General features: G+C 43.0%; 1 protein-coding gene across 1 annotated transcript; it reads right to left on the bottom strand.

The window, feature by feature from the left end:
* Positions 1 to 732: 732 nt before the first annotated feature.
* Positions 733 to 26,127, bottom strand: LOC126484099 (UDP-glycosyltransferase UGT5-like). The gene is made up of 3 exons (XM_050107475.1): positions 25,951 to 26,127; positions 6,608 to 6,827; positions 733 to 1,236 (listed from the first exon to the last, which is right to left on the bottom strand). The coding sequence occupies exons 1-3, from the start codon at positions 26,111 to 26,113 to the stop codon at positions 945 to 947; spliced, it is 675 nt and encodes a 224-aa protein (XP_049963432.1). The 5' UTR covers positions 26,114 to 26,127; the 3' UTR covers positions 733 to 944.
* Between the last annotated feature and the right edge of the window lie 1,391 nt (positions 26,128 to 27,518).

Below are 27,518 nucleotides of genomic sequence, written 5' to 3'. Positions count from 1 at the left end.
CTTTTGACCAATAATTTTGTAGAATGCTTCTCCAAGTTCCATATAACTTATGCAATCTTTAGAGATTATGCTGATCCACTACGCCTTTTGTTATAAATAGAAAATATAAAGTTATACTCTCACCTCTTGGACTGCATTTCTGACTGTTTTGTAAACCAAACTGGAACGTAGCCTTCCTGGTAAGATGAACTATAGCAATTAGTTTACGTTGCCAACGTTTAACAACAAAATAAATGAGCAATTTCTACTTCCTTGCTTCATAACGCCCTCACGTCTTCGTGTATTTTTAGTTTAATTTCTGGTGTGTGTACTTGTTGAAAACAATTTTCTACTTTGCAAGCAATTCTGCCTGCTCTGCAGCATTTTCTTTGCATGCTTCTGCTCAATTTAAGTAACAATTCATTTTTGGCTTAGCACTCATATCCCCTTTCAACAGTATGGATCCCAGTTATACTTTGATTAACGATGTCATAGAACAAGGTAAGGATAAATGGTATAAAGCAGTCGGTAACTAACAAACTACGACAATCATTCCATTAGTCATCCGAGCAGGACCATTATTTTTGTGTCAAGAATTGGGCAACAGATCATTTCCGTGTATGTGGCGCTTCATCTGACCGATACTTTTCTAGCAAGTACGATTTATTTGTTTTACTCGTAAAAGTGTTTTAATAACAGAATACACGAGGATAGAAAATCAGTCAATCGACACTGTGAGATGTTAGACCCACTGTCAAACACCTGCATCAAGTATTTTACAGGCAATCTCATAATATTATTGGCAGTGCTCCAGAATGTCATCGGAAACTGGTTCAAATAAATTAACACAGTTATTTTGTACAGCTCTGCTAACATATCTACGACAGTCCCAAATACAGCCTATCCAAAGATGCGACGGTGGGTGGTACATTTAACTGTTATCGTGGGCTGTGGTGTGGATCGTCTCAGTTCCTCTTCTTCCCCTTTGGCACGGGGCAAGAGGCCCCCACCAAGCAGGACGATATTTTGCGAATGACGAGGTACAGTACGAGCAGCGCCGCTGCCATCGTGGCCACTACGAAGGCAGAGACGTCTAGCAGCAGGTACTGGTACCAGGCCAGGTCCATGGCGGCGGACCTCAGGTGCGGCGCCCCCTGGTGCCTGATGACGTACTCCACCCAGTACACCGCCTCCTCCAGCGGCGGCCGGGGGCGGTCCCGGAACAGCTGTGATAACTGCTTGGCGCGCTCGTAATACCTGTAAAAGAGGAAAGGACAGAGCATAGCTAGAACAACATCTGACAACATAATACTTGAGAAATTATCCACTCCTCAGATCCTAAAAACAAATTATCGTCACTAGTTAAGAGGCAGTTACGTAATTGTGCACAGCAGGTAACCATACGTGTTCAGTATTTGAACCTTGCGATGAACCTCACGACTTTCTTTAGAGTCCTATATGTAACGAACATATAGGTAACTGGAATTCTTCAATACGAAGCAAATAAAACTGGCCGCCTATTTTCAGAAGACAGAAAATAAGACGATAAGCTGACAGATATTACTGATTCACTTTGTTCGATTTACTTTCATCTGAATATCTGACTGAAATCGCCGTATATCTTTAATTCATTTATCCTAGTTTGAGTCAAGTAGTTCAGTGCCTTCACAGAAAAGTATTTGCGAAATTTTGTACCTGGCTGCACGTTCAGAGACCGTTGAAAGGAAAACAGCCCTCGTGCACTATTTTTAACAAATTAACCTGGTTTCAACACTGCTAGGAGTGTCTTCATCAGAATTTAAATCAAAGAATGGTCTATATTCTATAACATGGTCACAGAATTATGACTAAAAACGTGTGATAGGGTTAAGTATTTTATAAATGACATATAAGTACTGCCAGTCCTTTACGATGATTCCGTACTTATACCATATCATACGATTTTAGTCATAATTCTGTGACCATGTTATAGAATATAGACCAGTTTTTGACTTAAATTCTGAGGAAGACACTCCTAGCAGTGTTGCAACTAGGCTAATTTGTTAAAAATAGTGACCGAGGGCTGTTTTCCTTTCACTTGTGAAAATATTTGCGGTTGCCTGTGTGGAACATCATATTACACAGGCATGCAACTCTCCATCCGAAGTAAATTTTTGAACGTGGGTTGGACGTTCTTCAGGGTTCCAAAATATCACATGGGGAGAAATCGGGACTGCACGGAGGGTGTGGACGGGCCAAGTGTCCCCAAGGTTGTTTTCGAATATGCAACAGAAGTCTCGATGGAAAGCTGGAAAGCCCTTTCTCACACCCCACGCGATTTCTATACTTTTGGGCCGGCCGGAGTGGCCGAGCGGTTAAAGGCGCTACAGTCTGGAACCGCACGACCGCTACGGTCGCAGGTTCGAATCCTGCCTCGGGCATGGATGTGTGTGATGTCCTTAGGTTAGTTAGGTTTAACTAGTTCTAAGTTCTAGGGGACTTATGACCACAGCAGTTGAGTCCCATAGTGCTCAGAGCCATTTGAACCATCTATACTTTTGGAGCCCTGAAGAGAGACACTGGTGGCCGTCGATTAGCTTCAGACAAAGACCTGCACTGAAGAGTCAGTTTTGTTTACAGCTTATTTATTTATTTATTTATTTAAAGCTGGTTTGGTCGGGATGTTCGTAGCTAACCTCTGCTTTTTTTTATCGTTCGGGTGGCGCCAGACGGCGGTCGGTCGCACTCTGATATGGAACAATTTCGGATGTAGAAGTCACAAATGAAGCACAAGAAATGCAGTCCTATGCCAGATGGTTATTGTATCCCCAGGATGTCCTCAAGGGATGGTGAACTGCCGTCAGAAAATGAATCTATCTCAGAGGACCTGCTGTTGAACGCGACTCTTTCTCCACCTACCTCAATGGTTTGTCTTCCCACAGCCTGTGTCGTTTTCTCCTCCACCATCTGCAGTCTCTTTTGGCAAACCGCATATGGAGGTCACCGCCACGTGGTAGTGTCTTGATGGGTCTACCACTGGACAACGCGCTGCTTCTGTTTCTTTGGCGGACGACGTAGTGGAGAAATTGGAATGCGTTGTGTATTCCGTGGGTTGGCACGTTCCACCAGCTGTGTACCTCCCACTATCTTCATCAAAGTAACCACCACGCTTGGACTGTCTTTTGCGGTCTACCCCGGCTGACTGCCACTGGTTGACCCCATGTCTCGACTATGCCGGAACAGACATATCGCCTATCTACGGTCTGTCATCATCACTCCTGCCATAAATAAACTGGAGATGCTCAACGATACACTTCGAGTGGCGGACTGAGAGGTGGCTCTCTTACAAGAAGTGCATATCAGTAGTTTCGTTGACCAGTTTCGGAAAATTCCTTTCGTCTCCCATGAGTCAGATACCGGTAGCGGTGTGGCGATCCTCACCCATGAAGGATTACCTGTCGACGTCCAATATCTACTGGATACGAGGGGCATATCTTTCACACACTTCTGTGTCCGAATTATTAACAACTATGCTCTTTGAGGTCGGGGAAGAGTAGGAAATGCTCCACCTTCTTTCTGCCGGCAGTCTTACCTCTTTTTGTAGGGCGGCATGATGCGTTGGTGCTGGATGGTAATTTTAATTCCACCCCAACGATCAACTGCTGCGACATTCACCTTGCACAGAGTTTGGCAGGATCGTCAGCCGTCTACGACTTGTGGACACGTCGGAACAAGTTCAAGACGACCGCCTCAGTTTCACGCAGTACACCACACATTGGTCGCTTTTATACTTCTTGCTTGCTGGTGGTAGAAACCCAACTGGCTGAGATTTGCCCCGTCACGCTTTTACGATCATGAAGTGTATGTCTGCACGTTCACACTTGACCACCAGAGGATGTGGCATGGAAGGGGTATTTGGAAGCTGAATGTGGCCCTACTGGCGTCTTCCAACGGTCGGCAGCTTATCGAGGTGGCTTGAGAGTCATGTGGTCGCTGCGGCAGTGCTTATCCATCCATGTTGTTTGATGGCGTATAGTAGAGACTTGGCAGTTTGGAGGAGGCCATCCCTTGAAGGGATGGTGGTGCTAGCACACAGTTATAACCATTTGCTTTTGGAAACTGTTTTGATGTACCACCTTCTAGCAGACAACTGACGGTGGTTCTGAGCTTTGATTCACTGATGACGATGGCAGGCAGCACCTGCTGGGGCATTGGACGTGCCCTTCACGTCCAGTACGTTATGTGGTGCACTGACAACTCCCATTCAAAGCTGTTACTGAAGAAGTCTCTTGGCTCACATTCAGTAGAATACCAGAGGAGGAGGCATTGGCATTGGAGGCACCATTAACACAGGACGAAGTCCTCAATGCTATCCAAGTGGGAGCTGCAAGACGGTCACCTGACACTGCCAGCATCCCCCTCGAATTTTAACGTGTTTTCCAACATTCCTAAACGCCCACGTTATCTGTGGAGAACTGATGTCCCCCTTGGTGAGGGTCCCCGATATCTTCCTGCAAGATCCCATTGCCCCTATTCACAAACCCCATTGAGGTCCACACATCAGACACTATCGTTTCTTGACCCTGCTAAATAGCGACATGAAGACTTTTATACATCTTTCGGCAGCTTGACTCTAGAGGATGGCCATTCATGCTGTGTCCTATTATCAGGCATAGCTAGCTTGAGCTACTGCTGCTACAGAGACCTGATTGCCTACTTCGAGATCAACATTAGCGTGCAGCTTTGGCATCCTTAACCTTCAGCAAGGCATCTGATCGAATCGATCAATCTTTTCTTACAACTGTCCTCTGTCGAGGTGGTCACACGTCTCCGGCACAGTGTGACATCCTCACACCAGTTCCTTCACAGTGGAATAATATGTGCGACTTCAGAAAGTTTACAGTTTGTACCACCAATTCCTTCATATGCTCCATGCCTGCAAATTTAGCACAAAGTGCTTCTTCCTGCACAGAACAATGAATCCTATCATTCGTTGTAATTTTTTGTACTTTCATTATCAAGCAAACCTTAAAATTCTTTTGGCATTTATTAATGTAATTCCACAGCAAATTTGCAGTGCGTGTTGGTTATGCAACTGTATGTTGGGTGGTTGGTTGGTTTGGGGTATAAAGGGACAAAACTACAGGGTCATCAGTCCCTCAACTGTATCTCATAATAGGTATAGAGAATTTTTAGACTCATCCTCTATCGTTCATGTTCATTTTTAAAGGTTTGTGACGATAGACAATTTTCTGCAAACAGCCACTGGATCTGTAAACTTCTTTTACGCCACAAACAAACAGCAAAGGCAAACAAATAGCAAAGGGTAAGGAACCACGATTATACCGAACTGAAGAAAGCTGTGCCGACAGAAGAAAGTCGCGATTCAAAATGAAGCGTCGCGCTTTACTGGGTGCTGCTGAGAAGTGCCAGACAAAGCCCGAGAGAGGCCGGTCGTCAGTCTGCACACAGCAGGCACATTGGGCTCGTGTGCAGTTTGGCAGGCCATGGCCAGCCCTGATCTACTGGATAACTATGGATGCCGGTCGGAGTGGCCGTTTGTGGGCGGTGGTGTTGTCTGTATCAACGTTGCCCTTCCAGACGATTGTGGTGAAATACAGGAAGACATGCAGAACATTGACAAATGGTGCAAGGACTGGCAGTTGACTCTGAAGGTCAGTGAATGTAACTTATTGCGCATAAAAAGACGAAGAGATTCTCTAGCGCTCGATTACTCCACCAGCAATGCATCACTGGGACCAGCATGTATCATAAAAATACATAGGAGTAAGCGTTCGGAGCGATCTGAAGTGAAATGACCGCATAAAACAAACTCATAGAAGAACGGATGGCAGGTTGACATTCATTGCAAGAATTTCAAACGTAGTTGTACCACTGAATAACGGGTTTACGAAATTCTCCTTCTACCGATTCTTGACTATTGTTCCTAAGTCTTGGAGGTTTACCAAGTTGGATTAATAGACCGAGAGCATTACTTAGATGCTCAAAAAACTGAGGTGGCAGAAGCTACAAGGGAGGAGTTGCACAGTTCGGAGAGGTTTATATTTGAAATTCCGAGAGAGTGCTGCTTCCTCCCACATACATCTCGCGAAATGATGACGACGTGAAAATCATTCAACTACATGCCATACGGGCATTTATGAACTGTCATTCTTCACAGGCAACATTCCCGACTGGAACAGGCTCTGAGCACTATGGGACTTCTGAGGTCATCAGTCCCCTAGAACTTAGAACTACTTAAACCAAACTAACCTAAGGGCATCACAAACATCCATGCCCGAGGCAGGATTCGAACCTGCAACCGTTGCGGTCGCACGGTTCCAGACTGTCACTGGAACAGGAAAGGAGTGAAAAGTCAGTGGCAGCAGAAGTGTCATCCGTCACAGACTGCTAGGTGGCTTGGGGTGTATGGAGGTGTATGTAGATATCCAGATCTCATAATGTTATCGCATTTGTGAGGATGGTTAGCGTTTAAGCCCCATTTTCTAGGCGCTGTTCGATCACTTGTCTCGCTCTGTGTTCCCTCGGTGTTACTTATCTCGACTTTCGCAACAGGAAACTCGTACAGAATTAGAAAACGTTTCGTTACAGAGAAGTGTGAAGGCGTGCCAGGTTGGAGGCGGCTCACCTCGGGTCGTTGAGCAGCTGGTTGAGGGCGGCGGCCAGCGCCCCTCGGCTGAGGTCTCGGTAGAGCAGCTTGAGGCCGCTGCCGCCGGCCACGACGCGGTCCGCGTTGAGGAACTGGTCGCCGAACATGGGCGTGGCGAGCATGGGCACGCCCGCCGCCACCGCCTCCTGGCTGCCCATCAGGCCGGAGTGCGTGATGAACACGCGCGCGTGCGGGTGGTCTGCAAGCGGGAACACGTACACTGACCAACTGGAGCGAGTTGCAAGGACTTTTAACAAACACTTTCTATATCTAATAACACAATGTGGTTTTATATTATAAAGTGCAATTGGAGAAGCAAGAGAATATGTTAAAAATGTCACTCCATAAAGCTTTAAGCAAGGGGAACTAGCAGCAACATCCTTCACCGAAATTAATAAATCTCTAAAAAACCAGAAGCTCATGTGATGTTGATAGAATTTCAAACAGAATTACGAAAACTTCTTTACACTTCATAAATAATGTCCTTAATAAGACGTGTAATGCATCATTGGCAAAGTAAAATTTTCCTGACACCTTGAAATATTCCATTTCTAAACCTCTTCAATAGGAAGGTGGCAAGAAAGACACAGTTATCTCCCAGTTTCCTTACTGACGGCTTTTTCCAAAAAAATTCGGGAAAGGAATTTACACAAGAGTAGGCTAACAATTAGCAAAAAATTTACTTAGCGTATCACAGCTAAGATTCCAGGAAGGTGGCTCGACTGAGAACGCTATTTATACATTCACTCATCAAAGCCATAAATAACAAAATATCGTCGGTTCCTATTTTCTGTGCTCTTTCCAGACGTTGTTACAGAGACTACGGCCTAATATGCACTGTACTACGCAGCCACAGTTACAGCATGTGTTGAAAATGTTTACCATGTGCCTCAATACATACATGTACTCGCTGTAGCATATTCTGTCTCACACATTCACATCAAAAGTGTCAAGGGCAGCATGAATATGCTCCTCCAGTGTCTCCACAACCTCAGTGGGCTCTCCATACATGATACTTCTGAGACAGAGTATGATTCAATAAATGGTCTCTAGGATGGTAACCATGCATTTCCAGACATAAGTTCATTAGACCTTTTTTGTTCCGTACCATCTCATCGATCAATCCCTAGACTTTGTACACAGTGGAAAAAATCACCCTATATATGTCAACAGTCTTCCACTTAACATTAAACAAGAAAAACAGATACTTTTTGCAGACAATACCCCACTGGAGGAACAGCAACAGTAGAATTATTAAGTCGTTCTGAGAAAAGTAACTCTCTCCAAATTGTAAAAAAAGAAACACTATATTCAATTCTGTGCAGCCAATACAGTCATACAAAAACTGATGTAGCATACAACCAGGAGTCAGTAAATATGGTAGGATGCTCCAAAATTCTGGATTTAGATGTTGATTGCAACTTGAACTGGAAGAAATATGTTACTAACTTTTTGAAATATTAAAGTTCAGCTAATTTTGTTCTTTGCATAATTGCTGATCTCGGAAACACACTAATTAATCTTGTGACATAGCTTGTAAAGTACTGATTGTACAAAAGCGAGCACTAAGAATAATGTGTGGTGTTCATCCATCGACATCATTTAGGTATCTAAGCATTTTAACTGTGCCATATATTCCACAATTACATTCATCATAATTAATCCAACACAGTTTAGGAAGGATAGTGAGAGCCATACCGACAGCACTTTATGGAAAATGATCTTTATTATCCAGGAGTGAAGGTGTCAATGCCTCAGAAAGCTGGTCAATGTCCAGCAATAAACATGTATGCCAGCAACATAAAATGTCTGGGAGGTTGCAAAGAAATTTTTATAGCTAACCTAAAACCATATTTCCAGAAGAATGCAGTTTACTAAAAGAAGAAAAATTAAAATAAATACAAGGAAGTCATAAGTATCAATAATATTACTAGAAAAAATCTACATAACTGAGTTCCAGATTCAACACATTAATCTCCCAAATATTAATCAATTAATATCAATCAGTAACACAAAAATATTTTATCCACATGGTCCTTTCGTACGAATGTGGATAAATAATCTTATGATAGAAACCGAACTGGCTCACACCAATCTTAACTCAGATCATATAAGAATCTGTCAGTATGAGCTCTTGAAAACAAATATGCTGTTATCCATAAGGTAACTTACGATTATTATCATAACTTATCGATCATGATAACACATATAAATCAATGATTTAATAATGAAGAGGTTATTTATTCTTCATGTTACCTGAAAAATATTATCATTGAATATAGAAAGACCAACCAAAAACTATATACAAGTAAAATGTTAAGCTCTATAGAGTCTCTTCGTCCTAAAGATAAATTTAAGCCTTTTTACTTTAAAGTTACATTCAAAAATTTATTATGAAGCAATTGACTTCTTATCAAGCCATTCATTCCACTGACTAATTAAGAGACTGATGAAATAGCTACCTTTGCATAGTCAAAATACTGTGGATCTTTAAAAAAGTACTCAAGAAGCATGCCGAAGCTTGAAATATTATCAAAAGAACATGTTTTTTATAAACTGGTGGATATCGATTTTACCTAGTTCCTTACAACACGTTAAGAGCAGTGGATATTCAATACAAGTAAATACACTAATTTTATCAGTATTACAAAGCTTATTAAATTAAATCTAAAATCTTAATAAACCACCTAAATTAAATAATGAATCAAATTCTAAAATAATAAACTAAAGTGTAATGTGAAGGATAGATGGTTTAAACCTTTCTGTTATATTCTAAAATAAGTGAATTATAGGTTATTAAGTTTAAAGCTTATCCCTCAAAAAATAAATAAGTTAATATTTGTATTTAAAAAATTAAGTATAAACATATCTACTTTCAAAAATTAAATTTTTTCTTAATAAACTAGATATCTTAGACACGATTAACATATCATTTCTACAAATAACAATAATTATGACACAAAAACTATAAGTTATTTGTAAATCATCCTAAAATGAGTCAAGCAAAATACTTGCTAAAATTTTGATAAATCTTGATACAAAAGATACAACAAATTAAATCTACTCTAACACATTTAATGTAATATTTCATAAATCACTTACATTATCAATAAACTATGATATAAAAATAGTAAGACAGTATAATACAATATAACTATTTCTTTTAAATAATTAAATAAACTAAAACTCAGTACAATAAAATCTATAATCAAGACATTCTGATTTGCGCAGAAAAATTTTCAGTGTAAGTGAAGTACCTTGCTAATAAGTTATGTCTTGAATCTCTTCCTAGACACAATACATCTATTATGTTACAACCTATTTCATCTGCATTGAAGCTATCTTAAATATTCCACTAAAATAATCCATTTGAGAGCTATGGGTGATGTGTACACACCTCAGAGCCAATGTCAATTAAATTAACTAACTAACATCACTATCAAATCCACCTTCATTAACAGTATTTCACCATCAAATCCTTTATAAGCAAAAATCTATATTGTCTTTAAGTGTAATTCCACGAGTAGAAACAAAACGTCCCCCCAAGTGTTCATTGTGTTAATACCAGTAGTGTATACATGTCCTGTAAACTTACTCATCACATATTGTTTCAATAAAAGAGGTCATTCAAATCATGTATCGAACATGCAATGAAATAGCTAACTAATATATATTTAAAGGGTTGACAATGATTCATGCGCCTTGGCATATGAAGATGCAAACAGACCAAAGTTTACAATCTTCCCAGTTGCCTTATACAGTGCACAATGTCGGCCCTCAACGAAAGAAGAAGAGTATGGTGTTGCTGTTGTGGAAACATAGTAGCTTCGGTGGATGTCTGCTCAAGAATTTCATTATCATGGAAGTAATGATGAAATTACATGGTGGTATGGAATTGTACCTATGGTTGAAAACGAAGGGGAAACCATCTTCATTGGTATCGACACACACTTAGAGCAGATCAAGAAACAACAACAAATCGTTTGTTTTGGCTGAAAGACGTCTGTAAACGAAGTATCAGGTGACCAAAGCAACGATGCGGAGATACCCTTCATATTGACCTCAAGATGGCGGGTTTCCAGCCGTAAGAAGAACAAGATAGCGCCACATGAAGACTGGCAGCCAGAAGAGCGGAGTCCACTACATTGAGGGAGAAACGATGAATAAGGAGAAATCTAATTGACGAAAGTCACTAATAGTACTACACGTATTTCTATAACATTCTTCTCTTTTTATTTATACACCGGGAGAGCTTCGATTCGCTATAGCACATGTCAACAACAAGAAATACTTTTTCATAAAAGTGACTTACTTGTATATGTAGCACGACACCTTGGCAACAGGAGGATAGCGTCATAGTGGTGAATGCACAGAGTGTCACAAGAAAGCCCAGATCAATCTTAAGAGCAACTACTCATTTACCGACACAACGCGAAAAAACATCTGAAAGGCAAAGTTTAAATTCTGAAGCGACCTATAGAGCTAACCAAATGGGAAAGCCAGGACGCCTGATATCATTGCTCCCTCACTGTACCAGGTCACACAAGCGCACGCACCATAGACACTACTGCTGTCCTTGTGGATTTCTATTCAATTGTAGAGGTCCAGTCAACAGGTGAGCCTTCTGTTGGTCGACACTGCTTGACTATAGTTCAATTCTTTTATCTTGGCGGTTCGCGCATGCCCGCCCAGGCGCGGGATATTGCTGCGTTGCCAGTTGCAAACGACTCAAGCGCCAAGAGAAGCAGCGCCATAGTATAGTAAGGAAACTCAGGTTTAGGGGGGAGCTCGCAATTTATGAAATAAAGCCACCACGGCCGCATGAACCCTTTCTCTGCTACAGAGACGTGCTCTCCGGATTCCGCGCTGTGTGGGATTTTACACAAAACTGAATTGTGGACGTAATAAAACACAGAAACTAAAATATATTGTCAGTGAGGCGCAATGCGCAAAAAATTTGTGTTTGTCACAACGGACAGTAAATACTTGCCAAAACATAGATCAGTTGACGAAAACACTGCATCAGACAATCAAGTAGCTCGGCAACGTACGAGCCGAAATTCTGCTCTAAATAATACTTTTAATACTGCCGCAAAGAATATATTTCAATACGAACAGTAAAAGAGCGACTGCAGAAGAGGAGATATACAAACAAAACAGATAACATGAATATTGTATGCGTGCTATGCGTGCCTTTTCATTGTTTTTAATTGCTGTAAAGAAATATTGGAGGACAAAATTAGAAAAACCGAAAACTTATTATGATTGTAATGAAGACGCAAAGAACTAGAAATTTCAAAAAATTACATTCAAACGAATAAAATTCATGAAGTAAGACACTTCGATATTGTTTTTAAATAAACAAAATATTGATCACCTAACAAGGTTTGAACTCAAAACCTTTCGCTTAGCAGTCAAACAGCTTAACCCTTACACTAAGGCAGCTCGTCTACAGCTTAACCCTTACGCTAACACAGCTCGTCATTCATACCAATTCCTGGATCACGCGCAATACCAACAATCACTGTTGGCATGACTATGAATTATTCACGTTTCATCGAAGTACAATAGGAAATAAACAATTACCGCCGTTCTTTATTGCGAAAAAGCGGTTCGTGAGAATGATACAAACACCTTTCCTTGCTATCGCCTGAATTAGGAGGGTTATTGCTTGTTTCGTTTAATTAATTAATAGAATATGAAGCAATTGGTATAAAGAATGCTTCTTCCAAACTTCTATAAAAGAAGTCTGCTATCAAGATATTGCTTTCGTTCAATTACTTTATTTATGACTGAACGTTTCTAAAACTGAAGACACTCGTCCATGGTCTGCACTGCAGTGAAGCTCTGGCAACGTCGTTTTCTGTTCTTTGGCTGACTGTGTTTTGTGACGTCAGATGCACAGAACGAACCTAAACTCTGCGGCCGTCATAAATGACGCGCACTTTAGTCGCATTTAGACTTCCTTGAAGCACCATGTCCTGTTGGCGGGACGTTTTCTGCTGTGAGTTGCAGAGCTGTAGTGTGTACTACTGAGCCGAGACTGATGGGGTACTGAGACTGTCACCAACCAGCTGTCATCTTGAGGGTGAGCTATTTCTTCCTGGTATCTGCAGCAGGCACGATGCTGCCAGCATTTCTGTCCTCAAGGGAGGCTGCACCATTCCTCTGCACAACTACACACACTTCAAGCACAGCTGGAGGTTGCCACACCTGGGCAATGATCTTCGACTTCAACAAGAATGTTCTGGAGATCAATTAACAGAGCTGCATGCTACCGTCCTTCCTGTTGGTAGCACTACTGGGATCGTAGTCCACTTGGGACGCAAGAGTTGCCACTTCGAGCTTGCAAAGCGTGTGTGCTCCAAAAGCACGCGTAAGGTGCCGATTTACTGGGGAAAACCACTGTGTACTTCTGATTAATACATATATTCTTTATGCTTTCGAGCGTCTGACAGATCTTCGCCAATTCCCAAGCCTGACGACTGTGGGTAACATGGACTAGCCCTCTACAGCGTATAAATGTGCCGGGCAGCATCAACAGTGTTCGCCATGCTAACGCACCGTGGTGCTTCGGATATCATCACACTGCCTCTGTTGATATCTACTCGCCTTTCTGCAAACATTTCCCGACTTTAAGTTCGCGACACGACTGGACGACCCTATCTGTCCTCTCATACTGTGCCGTTTTGCATGTCTTTGCCTATCGATAGGTTCGTGGTGGTCGAAGGGCTGCATGTCGTGCACCACTGGGAGGATGGCGACGGCAGCCGGGAAGGTCGTTGCTACGGAAGTCGTTCTTCTGTGACTGTCGAAGAAATTTGCAGTGGTTGCCGTGATTAAATCTGTGGAGACTTTGAGTCACCGCCTTCAGAGAGGAATGAGGACTGTACAACATGGACGTGATGGTATATTGCTTTCCGTTAATGGGGCATGTAAGAACAACGTCTTGTTCTCTGGTAGAGAAGACCTGATACAAGGCACTGTTATGTGGTAGTGTTTGTGAGCAATTCCATGTGTAAGTGAATTGGCTGTGCTGAAATTGCATTACTCATTGCTTGTTGTCATTGTGTTTTACCGCAAACACAATGGATGGCACAGTTGGTTTTTGCCTTGTCGCCCCCTAAGTATCTCTCACATAACGATGAGACGTTATTGGTAATTGTTTACCTATCGCATTAGTAAATGTGCTGTGATGTGAGTATAAAGTCCACAGTGATGTAAAAACTAAACTGGGTTATAGTGAATTTCCCGATATCAAATCATTTTCACCTAACGCTAACCTAACGCTAACTGTGTCATTGGACCTGACGTTGATATTTCTGTATCCTGCTGGGGAGCAGGAACTATATCGTAGAGTATCTACCTGTTATCTGTGTGGACAATAAACGGAAAGGTCCGAATAAGTAACGGCAGCTAAAGTGGAACTGTACCATACGTGATAGTAGATGATCTTTACATTCTACGAGTATATTAATGTGCTTTTAAATTTATTATTGTATGAAGATGTGGTTTTCAATTTTAGTAATGCTACTGTTTGTTTCAGATTTTAGTAATGCAGTTGCTGATCTTAAGTGAAAATTTTCAAATAAGAGTGTATGGGGCCCTATGTACAAAATTATAAAATTGTGCTGTGTGGATACAGAACGACTGGGAGTAGCTGAAAGGTTCACGCTGAAATCTGTGTTGGAATAGTCCTGAGTTGGGTTCGATTTGAAGCCATATATTTCCTGTCAGTATTATGGGGTTGTTATTGTCACTATGAAATGGGGGCTAACTTATTTGTCTGCAATTAATGTTTGAATGGAGCTGACGCATCATTAGCTTTGTCTTTCTGTAACAGCTTGTTGCTCATAAATTAATCCTGCTCCGTAAACTACTCGTGTTAGTTTTTCTATGAAGGCACAATAATGTGAGCAGTGGTAGTAATGGGATGGTTGTGTTTGATGGTCAACAACGTAGGTGAAGCATGTGTCGCGCTTGACTGTGCAAGTTCAGTGCGCACTAGGCATTCGTGCAAGTTGTCTACGAGTAGTGCACACTTCGTATTTGTATTCAGACGCCGAGGTCGACGTACAATGAAAGATCTAACAAAGTTTCAAAGAGGGCAGATTGTGGAGGCCCGATTAGCTGGAGCATCAGTAACCGAGACACCCAACTTATTGAAAGTTTCAAGAGCAACTTCTTCAACAGTCATGACAACCTGCACAAAACATGGAAAGACATCATCGAGTGAACATAACAGTGGGCGCAAATGAAAAGCAGATGTCAGAGATCGTCGTGCGCTAACACGAATTGTGTCAAACCATCGCAAAACTACGGTAGCTAAAGTGATTGCAGAGTTCAATAGCCATCTTCGAGACCCAGTATCTATCGACACTGTCCGCCGAGAACTCCATAAAGCGAATGTTCATGGACGAGCAGCTATACCGAAACCATTAGTGACCGAGCAGCGTAAAACATGATGTCAGAAGCATAAATCCTGGTCGGTTGATCAGTGGAAACATACCATATGGTGCGACGAGTCAATGTTTTCGTTACTTCCAACATCGGGCCGTGTTTATGTCTAGAGAGCGCTAAAAGAAGCCTACTATCCTTATTGCTTGATTCCAGTGGTTAAGCATGGAGGGGGAAGTGTGATGGTGTGGCAACCATATAATGGCATACCGCTGGTCCCATCATTACTCTCAAAGGCCGTGTAGTTAAGTAGTTGAAGTTCCATGGCCCAGTACGCAAGTCTCGTGGGGTCGTTATGTTCTTACATGGCGTTGAGATGGCTCTCCTTGCCATCGACTCCACATTTGTAATTACAATTCCAAAAACGCTGCTACGTCAGATCGATTCAATCATTGCAACAGGCCTGTCGAAAAATAGTAATCGTCATGTTATCTGTAAGTAAACGGTACAATAATTCTGGTACAATATTCCCTAACATTACCAGTAAATGCTACCTAGGAAACATTAATTTCTTAGATACTTCTGATGGGTTTGACATCCATACGTTATGTTGGTTCCGTCACTGTGTCTTTATTTTAATTACACTCTATTAGTGTTCTTCGAGTAATAACGGTTGATTGTACTAGATTTGACTCGTTATCAGATGTAATTTTCAGATTGCCGTCACTTTCTATAGAGCTACGTCTGTTAATACTAGATTTCTTAAACCCCTTAAAAATCTATAAATTATTTCAGCACTGCCGGTATTTCAGATAAGACACACTATAGTATATTTATTCACAGTTACAAACAGTACAAAAACAAAAATAGTAAGCCATTTCTAGTTATTTCAGCACTGCCGGTATTTCAGATAAGACACACTATAGTGTATTTATTCACAGTTACAAACAGTACAAAAACAAAAATAGTAAGCCATTTCTAGTTATGCTTGCATTGAGACATGTTCCTTTCCTTGTATCATCCGTCTGCTGTACGAAAAATTACAGCCAAACACCTTATGTCAAAACTCTAAACGTAACGTAGTTATATCAGTTTATCCCCATTTTGATGACTGTTTTATCGGTAAATAAACAGGTATTTACACGTCCTTTGCATTCGCCGCCACACTTTAATTCTTTGGTGACACCAGTGATACTTTATAGGATAAAGCCAGTCTAGTAATGTATGTCTGTGCGTCGGTGGTCTTGCGTAATCTCTGATTATTTCGTAATATTTTGGGTCTCTATCCGTTTTATTGACTGATAATTTGAATGTAGTCGGATCCCTATCAGCGAGAGCAGCAATATCGCGGAACGATAGCTCTTAATCTCGACAGGTCCAGACGCTGCCACTGTGGAATTCGAACACGTGCTGGTGGACGCATCTCCTTCATACACGAGGCGTAACACGAGCTTCTAGCAAGCAAACAATATTTTCTGAATACGAAAACCGCTTCGTAATGTTTCCTTCCGTGCAGAATGTAGACAAGGTCACTCTCACCTACTTCGTGCAGCTACTGATCATTTGCATATTCAAACATGTAGCACGCAAGGTCGTCCAGTTCGACTTTTCTTGCGTGACTCCTTTGTGGTGTAGCAACAGTCATGGCTGGTAGCGTATAGACGGAGGAAACTGGAGGTAGAGACAGAGAGAGAGAGAGAAAGAGAGAGAGAAATTTTTTTTTATTAACTATGGGACTCAACCTCTGAGCTCACTAGTCCCCTAGAACTTAGAACTAGTTAAACATAACTAACCTAAGGACATCACACACATCCATGCCCGAGGCAGGATTCGAACCTGAGACCGTAGCGGTCTCGCGGTTCCAGACTGCAGCGCCTAGAACCGCACGGCCACTTCGGCCGGCAAGAGAGAGAAAGAGAGAAAGATATGGCGAGGGAGAGAAATAGAGAGAGGAGAGAGGGGGGGGGGGAGAGGGAGGGGGGGAGGGAAGGAGAGAAGTTCTGAAACAACAGTACATGATTATGAATATTAAATACATGTTAGTACAGATCTCATAATGTACCAGTTAATACTAAAATTACAGAATAAAAGAATGTTGCTGAACGTTAAACAGTGAAAAGAGTGTGTTGAATTTATCATCTTCGTTCTGTCGATTTGGCTAGGATTGTGGTTGGCAGTCCGCGGTTCACGAACCGCATGTGGCTCATTGGCCCACGGAGCGTGGCTCATTCACGAAGTACCATGTGAGGGCGTGCACCTAAAGTGCGGCTGAAACCTGGTGGCCCATGAGCAGAAGTAGATTGTCGGCTTGAGCGAGTTCATTAACTTTGTTGTAGACTTTACGTCTCGTCTAAATCTGCTTATACTTCGCCAGCAAGAGTATTTGGCATTGTTAAAACTTCACCTGCCATTGCTGACCAAGAGTGGCTGTTGTTGGTGAGCAAGAGTCGAGCTCGTGGCCGCAGATTGCGCCAACGTCCAAGGGATTTTCCGTGGTCATTTCTGTTGTGGTTCTCCCCTTGCTACCTGCAACGGTCCTTCGCTCTAGCACGGGAATCCAGGATCCGTTCGCCTGAGGGTTTCTTCTTTCATGTTGAGGCTGCTGTCATGTTTGTGTGTTTGCGTAACTTCCGTGAGCAAACAGGTGTGATAGCTCTTCTCTGCAGCAAGAACTTCCGTGTCGGCAAATTTTACTATGTGGTCGGTCTCAAACAGCGCGTGCTCGGCCACGGCCGATTTCTCCACCTCCCGCAACCTGCAACGTCGCTTACGTTCGGTGATCCTGGCATTGACTGGTCGTCCAGTCAAATCAACACAGACTTTTGAACATGTACATGGCGTGCGGTATGTTCCCGGCATTTCTCCTTTGCCGATCACGGACACTCTTTTAATTTCTTGTCGGTTTATAAATAGTCTTCACGCAGTGTTTGCACAATACATGGCCGATACCCTCAGTCGCTCTGGGAATGTATGGCAGAAAGGCCGCATTCAACATATCTTTTTCCGTTGTGTCACTTCGTCGAGTACTTGGTTCTGTGACTACCACACGTTACATAGAAAGAGTCGCTCTGGCGCGCAAGATACATATAAACTGCGACCACGACCTACACTCCAGTCCACCACCAGCTATGGAGGGTGAAGTTTTCAGAATTCCAGCCATTCGAACTGGCGAAACGTCAGAAAAACCGTCAAACAAACGTCTGCCGAAGAACCCGTGAGGAAAGCCAACAGGCAGTTTGCTAGCGAGTGGCCACGAAAGCCTTAACACTTCGTAATTTTGTCGATGTTAGGAGTTATTTCATTCGATGTTAATTTGTCTCTTTTTGTTTAAGATTTAGAAATTGAAACTTTTATTAACTTTCTAATCCTTTTGGGACGTCGCCTAGATAGTAATTCCGAAATTGACATTTACTAATTCAAATCAACACTTTTAAATATGAGTGGCCGCGCGGTTTCAGGCGTCATGTCACGGGCTGCGCGACCTTTCCCGCCAGAGGTTCGAGTCCTCCCTAGGGCATGAGTGTATGTGTTGTTCTTAGTATAAGTTAGTTTAAATTAGTTTAACTAGTGTGTAAGTCTAGTTTGGTCCCTTAGGAATTCACACAGATTTAAACATTTTAAATATGAGGGAAACTATTCTCATCAGCTTTCAGCAATTGAGAAACAGCAAAGCCTGTCCACTCGTTACTCGCGCCTACTTAAGTTGACGATTCCCGTACGAGTTCGGGCAACCTGTGCGCACTCGCACAGCTGAAGGTCAATGGCCTGGTACCCATTTAACTATATATGAAGATAGTAACTGTTCTCGAACTGTTCACGGGAAGCGTGCAAGGGATAAGTCCCTGCAGTCGCGCTATTCATTTGTGTCCTCAGTGGCTCAGATGGATAGAGCGTCTGCCATGTAAGCAGGAGATCCCGGGTTCGTGTCCCCGTCGGGGCACACGTTTTCAGCTGTCCCCTTCCAGGTATGTCAAAAACACCTGTCGGCAGCTGACAGTTTCAATTAATTATCGTTTCCCGTTTACTTTCTACAGTAATCGTTGAAAAATATTGGCACCAGATCATGAAAATGGGATACTCATTGATGGGTATGTTGGTGGACTTAGATAACTTGACGAAGGTATTTCTCATTCACTATTTTCAAACATCCCCACGAAACATGGAGCGTGCCAAGTTGGGTGGCCTGTGCACACTGAGATGACGAAAGCCGTGGGATAGCGATATGCACTTATACATGTGGAAGAAGCATCCCGTACACAGGGTGTAGAAGGCTAGTGCATTGTTATTTGCACTGAAGTGATTCATGTGAAAACGTTCCCTACGTGATGGTCGCACGATTGGGATTAACAGACGTCGAACATGGAGTGGTACTTCGAGCTAGACGACTGGGACATTCAGTTTCGGGAATCGGTACGAAATTCAATACTCCAATATCCACTGCGTCAAGATAGAGCCGAGTGTACCAAATTTCAGGCATTACCTCTCACCACGGACAGCACGTGACCGACGGCAGCGGCGTTTCCGTAGACTTGTCCGTGAACTTACCGCAGACGTCAATATGGAACGTACGACGAGCGTATGCGTGAGGAAAATGCGCCGAAATCTGGCATTAACCCCACCTTGGTAGCAGACGACCGACTCGAGTGCCTTTGCTAACACCAAGACTTCGGTTGCATACGGTCGCAGGTTCGAATCCTGCCCTGGGCATGGATGTGTGTGATGTCCTTAGGTTAGTTAGGTTTAAGTAGTTCTAAGTTCTAGCGGAACGATGACCTCAGGTGTTAAGCCCCACAGTGTTCAGAGCCATTTAAACCATTTGAACTTGCAGCGCCTCTCTTGTGCTAGTGATCATATCGATTGGATTATAGAAGACTGAAAAATCGTGGGCTGGTCAGATGAGTCCCAAATTCAGATATTAAGAATTGATGGTGGGGTTCGAGTGTGGCGCAGGAACCACGGAGTCATGGAGCCAAGTCGCCAAGAAGGCACTGAGCAAGCTGGTGGTGGCTCCATAAGGTGTGAACTCTGTTTACATGGAATGGACTGGATCCTCTGGTCCAACTGAATCTGTCATTGATTGGAAACGGTTATGTGTAGTTAATTGGTGACCATCTGTAGCGACTCACAGACTTCATGTCCCCAAACAACGATGGAATTTTTATGGATGACTGTGCGCCATGTCACTGGGTCACTACTCGTCGAAATTGTTTGAAGAACATTGTCGACAGTTCGAGTGAATGATTTGGCCAACCCAGATCACCCCAACATGAATCCCATTGAACATTGTGGGACACAATGGAGAGGTGAGTTCGTGCACAAATTTCTGCACCGGCTATTCTTTCGTAATTGGGGACGTCTATAGAGATAGTATGACTCAGTATTTCTGCAGGAGGGCTTACTACTTGACTTTTGTCACCGCAACTACATCTACATCTACATTTATACTCCGCAAGCGAACCAACGGTGTGTGGACGAGGGCACTTTACGTGCCACTGTCATTACCTCCCTTTCCTGTTCCAGTCGCGTATGGTTCGCGGGAAGAGCGACTGCCGGAAAGCCTCTGTGCGCTCTCAAATCTCTCTAATTTTACATTCGTGACCTCCTCGAGAGGTATAAGTAGGGGGAAGCAATATATTCGATACCTCATCCAGAAACGCACCCTCTAGAAACTTGGAAGGCAAGCTATACTGCGATGCAGAGCGCCTCTCTTGCAGAGTCTGCCACTTGAGTTTGCTAAACATCTCCGTAACGCAATCACGCTTACCAAATAGCCGTGTGACGAAACGCGCCGCTCTACTTTGGATCTTCTCTATCTCCTCTGTCAACCCGACCTTGTACGGATCCCACACTGATGAGCAATACTCAAGTATAGATCGAGCGAGTGGTTTGTAAGCCACCTCCTTTGTTGATGGACTACATTTTCTAAGGACTCTCCCAATGAATCTCAACCTGGCACCCGGCTTACTAACAACTAATTTTATATGATCATTCCACTTCAAATCGTTCTGTACGCACACTCCCAGATGTTTTACAGAAGTAACTGCTACCAGTGTTTGTTCCGCTGTCAGATAATCATACAATAAAGGATCCTTCTTTCTATGTATTCGCAATACATTACATTTGTCTGTGTTAAGGGTCAGTTGCCACTCCCTGCGCCAAGTGCCTATCCACTGCAGATCTTCCTGCATTTCGCTGCAATTTTCTAATGCTGCAACTTCTCTGTATACTACAGCATCATCCGCGAAAAGCCGCATGGAACGTCTGACACTATCTACTATGTCATTTACATATATTGTGAAAAGCAATGGTCCCATAACACTCCCCTGTGGCACGCCACAGGTTGCTTTAACGTCTGTAGACGTCTCTCCATTGAGAACACCGTGCTGTGTTGTGTTTGCCAAAAACTCTTCAATCCAGCCACACAGCTAGTCTGATATTCCGTAGGCTCTCACTTTGTTTATCAGGCGACAGTGCGCAACTGTATCGAACGCCTTCCGGAAATCAAGGAAAATGGCATCTACCTGGGAGCCTGTACCTAATATTTTCTGTGTCTCATGAACAAATAAAGCGAGTTGGGTCTCACACGATCGCAGTTTCCGGAATCCATGTTGATTCCTACAGAGTAGATTCTGGGTTTCCAGAAGTTACATGATACGCGAGCAAAAAACATGTTCTAAAATTCTACAACAGATCGACGTCAGAGATATAGGCCTATAGTTTTGCGCATCTGCTCCACGACCCTTCCTGAAAACTGAAACTACCTGTGCTGTTTTCCAATCATTTGGAACCTTCCGCAGTGTGCAGCCACGACATATCTGTGGAGAGGCAGACATCCACCTGTTTCCTGAACAGTGGCAGCAGCCTTTTCAGCAGCTGTAAGGCAACAATCTCGATGGTTGACTGAACTGGCCCTCTAGCATTGGCGAATGGTGGAAACTAACGAGAAACTTTTCAAGAGCATGCAGCTGTACTGTATGGCTAAATGTATTTGGTTCTCAGGAGGACGTTGTTATCGGGAAAGATATTTTTCTGGAGCGTAGCGTTGAATGGTAGTGAAAGGTGAACGATAAGCAGTTCAGTCAAGAGACAACACAAGGTTTTGAAATGTGGTGCCACAGAAGAATGATGAAGGTTAGATGGGTATCCTAAATAACTAGTGAGGAGGTACTGAACGTAACTGGGAAAAAAATCAATTTATGGCACATAATGACTATGAGTAAGGCTTTGTTGACAGAACACACCATGAGACAACAAGGAATTGTCAGTTGGTAATGAAATACCAGCAATACGCCTCATGGGCTGGGAATCGTGCGGACGCAGAAGCATCGCCCATGTGCGCGCCTCCGACGCGTCGCCCTCCAGAACTGGGGCCGGCGGCGAGTATCATACCGCTACCAGAGGTCCTGCTCTCTGGGGATCTACTTGCCGATTTATTGCTGGAGCAGACGAAGTGTTCTGGACCTATGCCTATGGATTGGCTACTGCAGTTGTATAATAACTGTCTAATACGACGGCAGATTCCTAAAATTTTATCTGAAACCGCGCGACCGCTATGGTCGCAGGTTCGAATCCTGCCTCGGGCATGGGTGTGTGTGTGATGTCCTTAGGTTAGTTAGGTTCAAATAGTTCTACGTTCTAGAGGACTAATGACCTCAGCTGTAAAGTTACATAGTGCTCAGAGCCATTTGAACTATTTTTGAACTTAAAATCTGGACACAGACCACTATCATCGCTGTACTGAAACTCGGCAAGCCAGCTTGCGCTGCCAAAGAACTTTAGCCCTATACCTTTATTGTGCTGTTTTCTTATGAAATCTTCTGAAGAATGTTGCTTAATCGTCTCAGCCCTATCACCGAACCACAACTGATGCCACAATATTTGGCACAATGATTTTATATAGAGCAAATCCTCAATCTGACACAGAATATCGAGGATGATTTTGAGGGCATTCTGGTGGACATCTCCGCGGCTTACGATACTGTGCAGCACAATATCGTGTTGCACGAATAGTATCAATTAACGACGATATTTTGATTTTTGATACTTGTAACACCTGAAAATAGCCTAAGGCTATACCGTGAAATTTAAATTGTGGAATAAAACCTGTTTTACAATCAAATAACGGCTATATTTTTAAAAATCTTTCAGAAAATTCACGAAAAAAACCTGACTTTACCGACTTCCTAGAAATTCGCTTTCGAGACCGTACATTTTATGTCGAACTAGATGGCAAGAAAAGTAGATGGAGAATACAAAACAGCGTTCTGCCCCGAGGTAGCGTCATAGCACCAATCTTGTTTGATGTCTAAAAGTAAAGGCCAGCCACAATAGCGTCAACAATGCTGTTGATCTGGCGCTACTATCTCTATTCAGACAGTGGAGAACGTTTCCGTCTGACGCCGCTAGGCGCGCGCCGATCGCGTATATTTTGGTATGTGCGTGCTCGGCAGCTCAGTCGGCGTCCATCCGTGACAGCGGGAACGTCTCTGCGAGTCTGGTTTTTTTCGGTACTCGAATTTGAAATGTGCGCTGCAAACGAAAATCCCGCCAGTTGTGAGGTGCGGTTTGCGATGTAGTCTTTGTTGGCAAAAAACCTAAAACCTATATAAATTTATCATGAACTGTGCAAAGTCTACAGAAACAAGGTAATGAGTGATGGCCGAACCAACGTTCATGATGAAGAGAAGAGTGGACGCCCGAGCATTGTGACACGATTTTGTCGCTAAAGTTGATGATACGATTCGTGAAAACCGTCGCTTCACAATAACTTTCACTTTCTTTTCCACAAGTTTCACGGACTTTGTTGTTTGAAATTGCCACTCAGAAGCTAGGCTACCACAAATTTTGTGCACGATGGGTGCCCAAAATGCTTACAGAGTACCATAAAGAATAGCGAATGGGGGCAACGTTCACATTTCTGGAAGCCTACCACAAACATGGTGATTCATTACTGGATCGAATCGTAACCAGTGACGATACGTGAGTGAAACACGTCAATTGCGAGACAAAATTACAGTCCATGGAGTGGGGGCACACAAGATCCCCCTAAAAACCAAGAAAATGTTTGCAAACCTTGTCAGCAAGGAAGTTGATGGCGGCAGTGTTTTAGGATAGGAAAGGTGTGCTTCTTTTTGATTTTCTCGAACGTGGAGCAACTATAAATTCTGCCCGGTACTGTCAAACTTTGCACAGCCTTCGAAGAGCAGTTGAAAGCAAACGCCGAGGAAAGCTGACGTCCAAAATTTTGGTATTGCACGACAATTCCCGAACTCACACGGCAAACCGCACTAAAGAACTCCTTAATTCATTCAAATGGGAAATTTTCACTCATCCGCTCTACGGCCCCTATCTTGCACCAAGCGACTTCCACTTGTTTCCCTAGATGAAGAACTGGCTTGCAACGCAGCACTTTGATGACGACGCGCAACTCCAGGCGGGCGTGACTCACTTGCTGAAGCCTCACGCGGCAGAATTTTACGACGAAGGTCTTTCAAAGCTTGTCCACCGCTGTGACAAGTGCCTCGGATAGCTCTAATTGCTTCAAATTATATCTATATTTCCTTTGTATGTATTAATGTTATATATTTAGTCTGATTTTCTCTTTTTATCTATTTTGTATAAAACGCTATTGACACGCATAAATTAGCAAATTCAGTACGCCTAGTCACGTGCTTGGAAATAAATGTAGAAGTATAGCTCCGCGTACAGGCTATTTACCGCGGCGCAGTTCCACTCTGCAAAAACAGACATAATGTCTGCAGGGAAACCGCAATCTCTTTTTTATGCAATGTTACTTATAATCCGTCTTGATTGCAAAATATTTATTCACATGACCGGTTTCGGTGACGCAGCATGTGAAGGTTGCTGAGTATGGACAGGTTACTCCTGTAACCGAAATTTGCAGGTCTGAAGATGGTTCTAGAGGAACCGAAACCGGTCTTGTGAATAAATATTTTGAAATCAAGACGAATTATACGAAACATTGTAGTTCCACTCATCGTCAGTTCTCCGCCGATGCTGTGAGCCAACTGATGTGCCAGCTAAACCCATACTTTCAGTCAGAGACCAGTAGGACCCACGGACGCGGGACCTCGCACCTCTCTAACGTCCCCTCCAAGAAGTATCATCGGCCAGTTGCTGCCGAGTACACTCTACTTCCCTCCAGTGGGTAACTTCGTTGAATTTGTCTTTACGTCTCTTAGTGTTAATTAACTTTAGGTCATACATGAATGACTGACAAGGTGAGCTAGGGGCTTCCCTAGCTCACCTTCCGTCAGTCCCAAATTCTCAACTGAACCACACACGAAGAATGCAGCGCCCATTGCCCGTTATGCTCATCGCTTGCGTCATTTCGCCGATTCCCGTAAAGCGTCCGAGCCTGATATGCACCCGCAATGAAGAAATCGTTGGCCGTCTTTGGCTTAATTATATATATGCGTCGTCTATCTGAAAGAACAGACACTAAATATATTTAAGTAACTTTTCCAGGTGAATGCCTGATAGAAGTCTGTGAGAGTTTGGTATTAATTATTGTAAGCAAATGTTTTTTGTTTAGCTGATATCCTATTTTGTTGTAATAAACCTTCCTCTTGTGGACTTGGAACGTGTTGTTTCTCAGGCGTGAGATATACCAGAAAAAAGTGTGGAGAATAAAGCAGAGTGGATCCAAGGCATGAGATCAGAAAGCAGATTCAAATGGATGTAGGTAGCGACAGTTACGCAAAGGTGGAGGGGCTCCCGTAGGATAGAGCAGCACAAGGAACTGCATCAATCTAGTCCTCGGTCTAAAAACCACAACCAAATTTTCAAGGAAGTGGACTAAAACTGCATTCCAGCGTTTCTCATGACTGAAAAAGGTGAAGTGTATAGCAGCGTAGCAGTTTTCACCGCCTATGGGCTCGGAGTTGAGACAAGCAGAGGCGTACTGGGGACGTCGTTCTGCGGCATCCACTTGCTGGCCATCACGTTGGGCGGCAGGCGCGGCACCTTGGTTGGGTCCACCTTCCAGAGCACCCTCTGCGGCAGCTCGGCGAAGACGTCCAGCAACGCCTGGAGCTTCTCCGGCGCGAACGTGTCTGGCCGCACCATGGTGCCCAGGCTGAAGTACACCACGCCCTGCGGGCTGCCGTCCAGGAACTGCTTCAGATCCTGCAGACACGCCCCAGCCGCGAAGATGAGTGGGGAAGGCGCCGAGCTCTCGCCACAGCACAGCGGGTGTTGGCACTTTAGTGGATCAGTGGTGACTTCATATAAATTACTAATGAACAGAGTGGGTGAACTAATAAGATCCCGGAAAGTATTCCATGCGCCTCACGATAGGCAACCCAGCGTACATAATTTGCTCTGGGTTCCGGCGATGTCGGTTGGGGTGTCTGTCTTACGCTGCGTGAAATATCTCCCGGGACACTTTTGTTTTAAATACCCTGCACAAAAAAATCAATTACTATATCAAACTTACTACGTAATACATTACGTAGAGAAATGTCATTTAGCCTGTTTTGCATTTGAGTCGAAATCAAATATTTGCTTTACGAGAGTACCATCTGAATCATTTAGCATGTCACACAGTCCAATCCATTGCTTCAGTCTGACTGAATTACAATCGTAATTTCTCATTTTTATCTTTGATATAACTAACCAACATGCTACGATGTACATTTATTCTGTGCTTGAATTTTATAACGACCATTCATAAGAAATTCTTCTCTGCAACAGTCTCCACATACTTCGAGAATCTCTCTCTCTCTCTCTTGTGAATTTGAGTACGTTTTCTTTGCACTTGATGTAATGAATGTAGTTAAAACAAATGAATTTAATTCCTTTTAATGGCTGAGTGACTTAGGATACTTCGCCACGTTACAGGATGATACCGTGACGATGTTTCAAACTTTTAGGGATGATACAGAAGGATAAATGTATCAATCAGAGGTGAGGGACGCTGGTATAGAAATGACCGGGTCGTAAGTTATAAGCGAAACTTTGTCTGATACCTCTGACAGTGGATCAGATGTAGCGATACTGTCGTTGCTAAGATTGTATGGTAGGCAACTTTCAAAGGTGGACCAAATGAAGGAAAAAGAAGTTTGGTAAGTAGGGGCTTTAAAACGCACACCTTAAAACCTTGTTCACTGGCGATACTGTGAAACATGTCTCTTCTCCTGCTAGTTTTTGTCCTCTATATTTCTGCAGGAGGTAGTATGGACAAAAGTAAAAATTAAAAGTCTATTAACTATGGGGGTCTTAATGTATGCATTTTACTACACTTTCCTTTTTTTGTTTTGGTTCATCTCTGGAAGTTGCTTAACCTACAGTCTTAGCAACAACAGTGCCCGTACACGTATACACGATTTTCGCATATAGCTTTCGAACCGGTCATTTCCGGACCACGATTCCCTACTTCAAATTGATGCATTCAAAGCTGCTTGCTTTTAAAAAGTGAAAAGTTAAGGAATTTACAGAAATATAAATTGAATTATGAAAATTCCAGTTAAAC

The sequence above is a fragment of the Schistocerca serialis genome, chromosome 6 (assembly GCF_023864345.2).
Source record: "Schistocerca serialis cubense isolate TAMUIC-IGC-003099 chromosome 6, iqSchSeri2.2, whole genome shotgun sequence".
In the NCBI taxonomy this organism is placed as follows: Eukaryota; Metazoa; Arthropoda; class Insecta; order Orthoptera; family Acrididae; genus Schistocerca; species Schistocerca serialis.
The sequence above is the reverse complement of the archived record's forward strand: the minus strand, read 5'-3'. Positions and strand labels throughout refer to the sequence as shown.

Bases quoted from the DNA above. Each gene is read 5' to 3' on its own strand.
- LOC126484099 (XM_050107475.1), bottom strand. From the start codon at position 26,113: ATGGTGCGGCCAGACACGTTCGCGCCGGAGAAGCTCCAGGCGTTGCTG. The intron at 6,828-25,950 runs GTACGCCTCTGC...TCCCGCTTGCAG, and splicing joins GCCGCAGAACGACGTCCCCA to ACCACCCGCACGCGCGCGTG. The intron at 1,237-6,607 runs GTGAGCCGCCTC...CCTCTTTTACAG, and splicing joins CAGCTGCTCAACGACCCGAG to GTATTACGAGCGCGCCAAGC.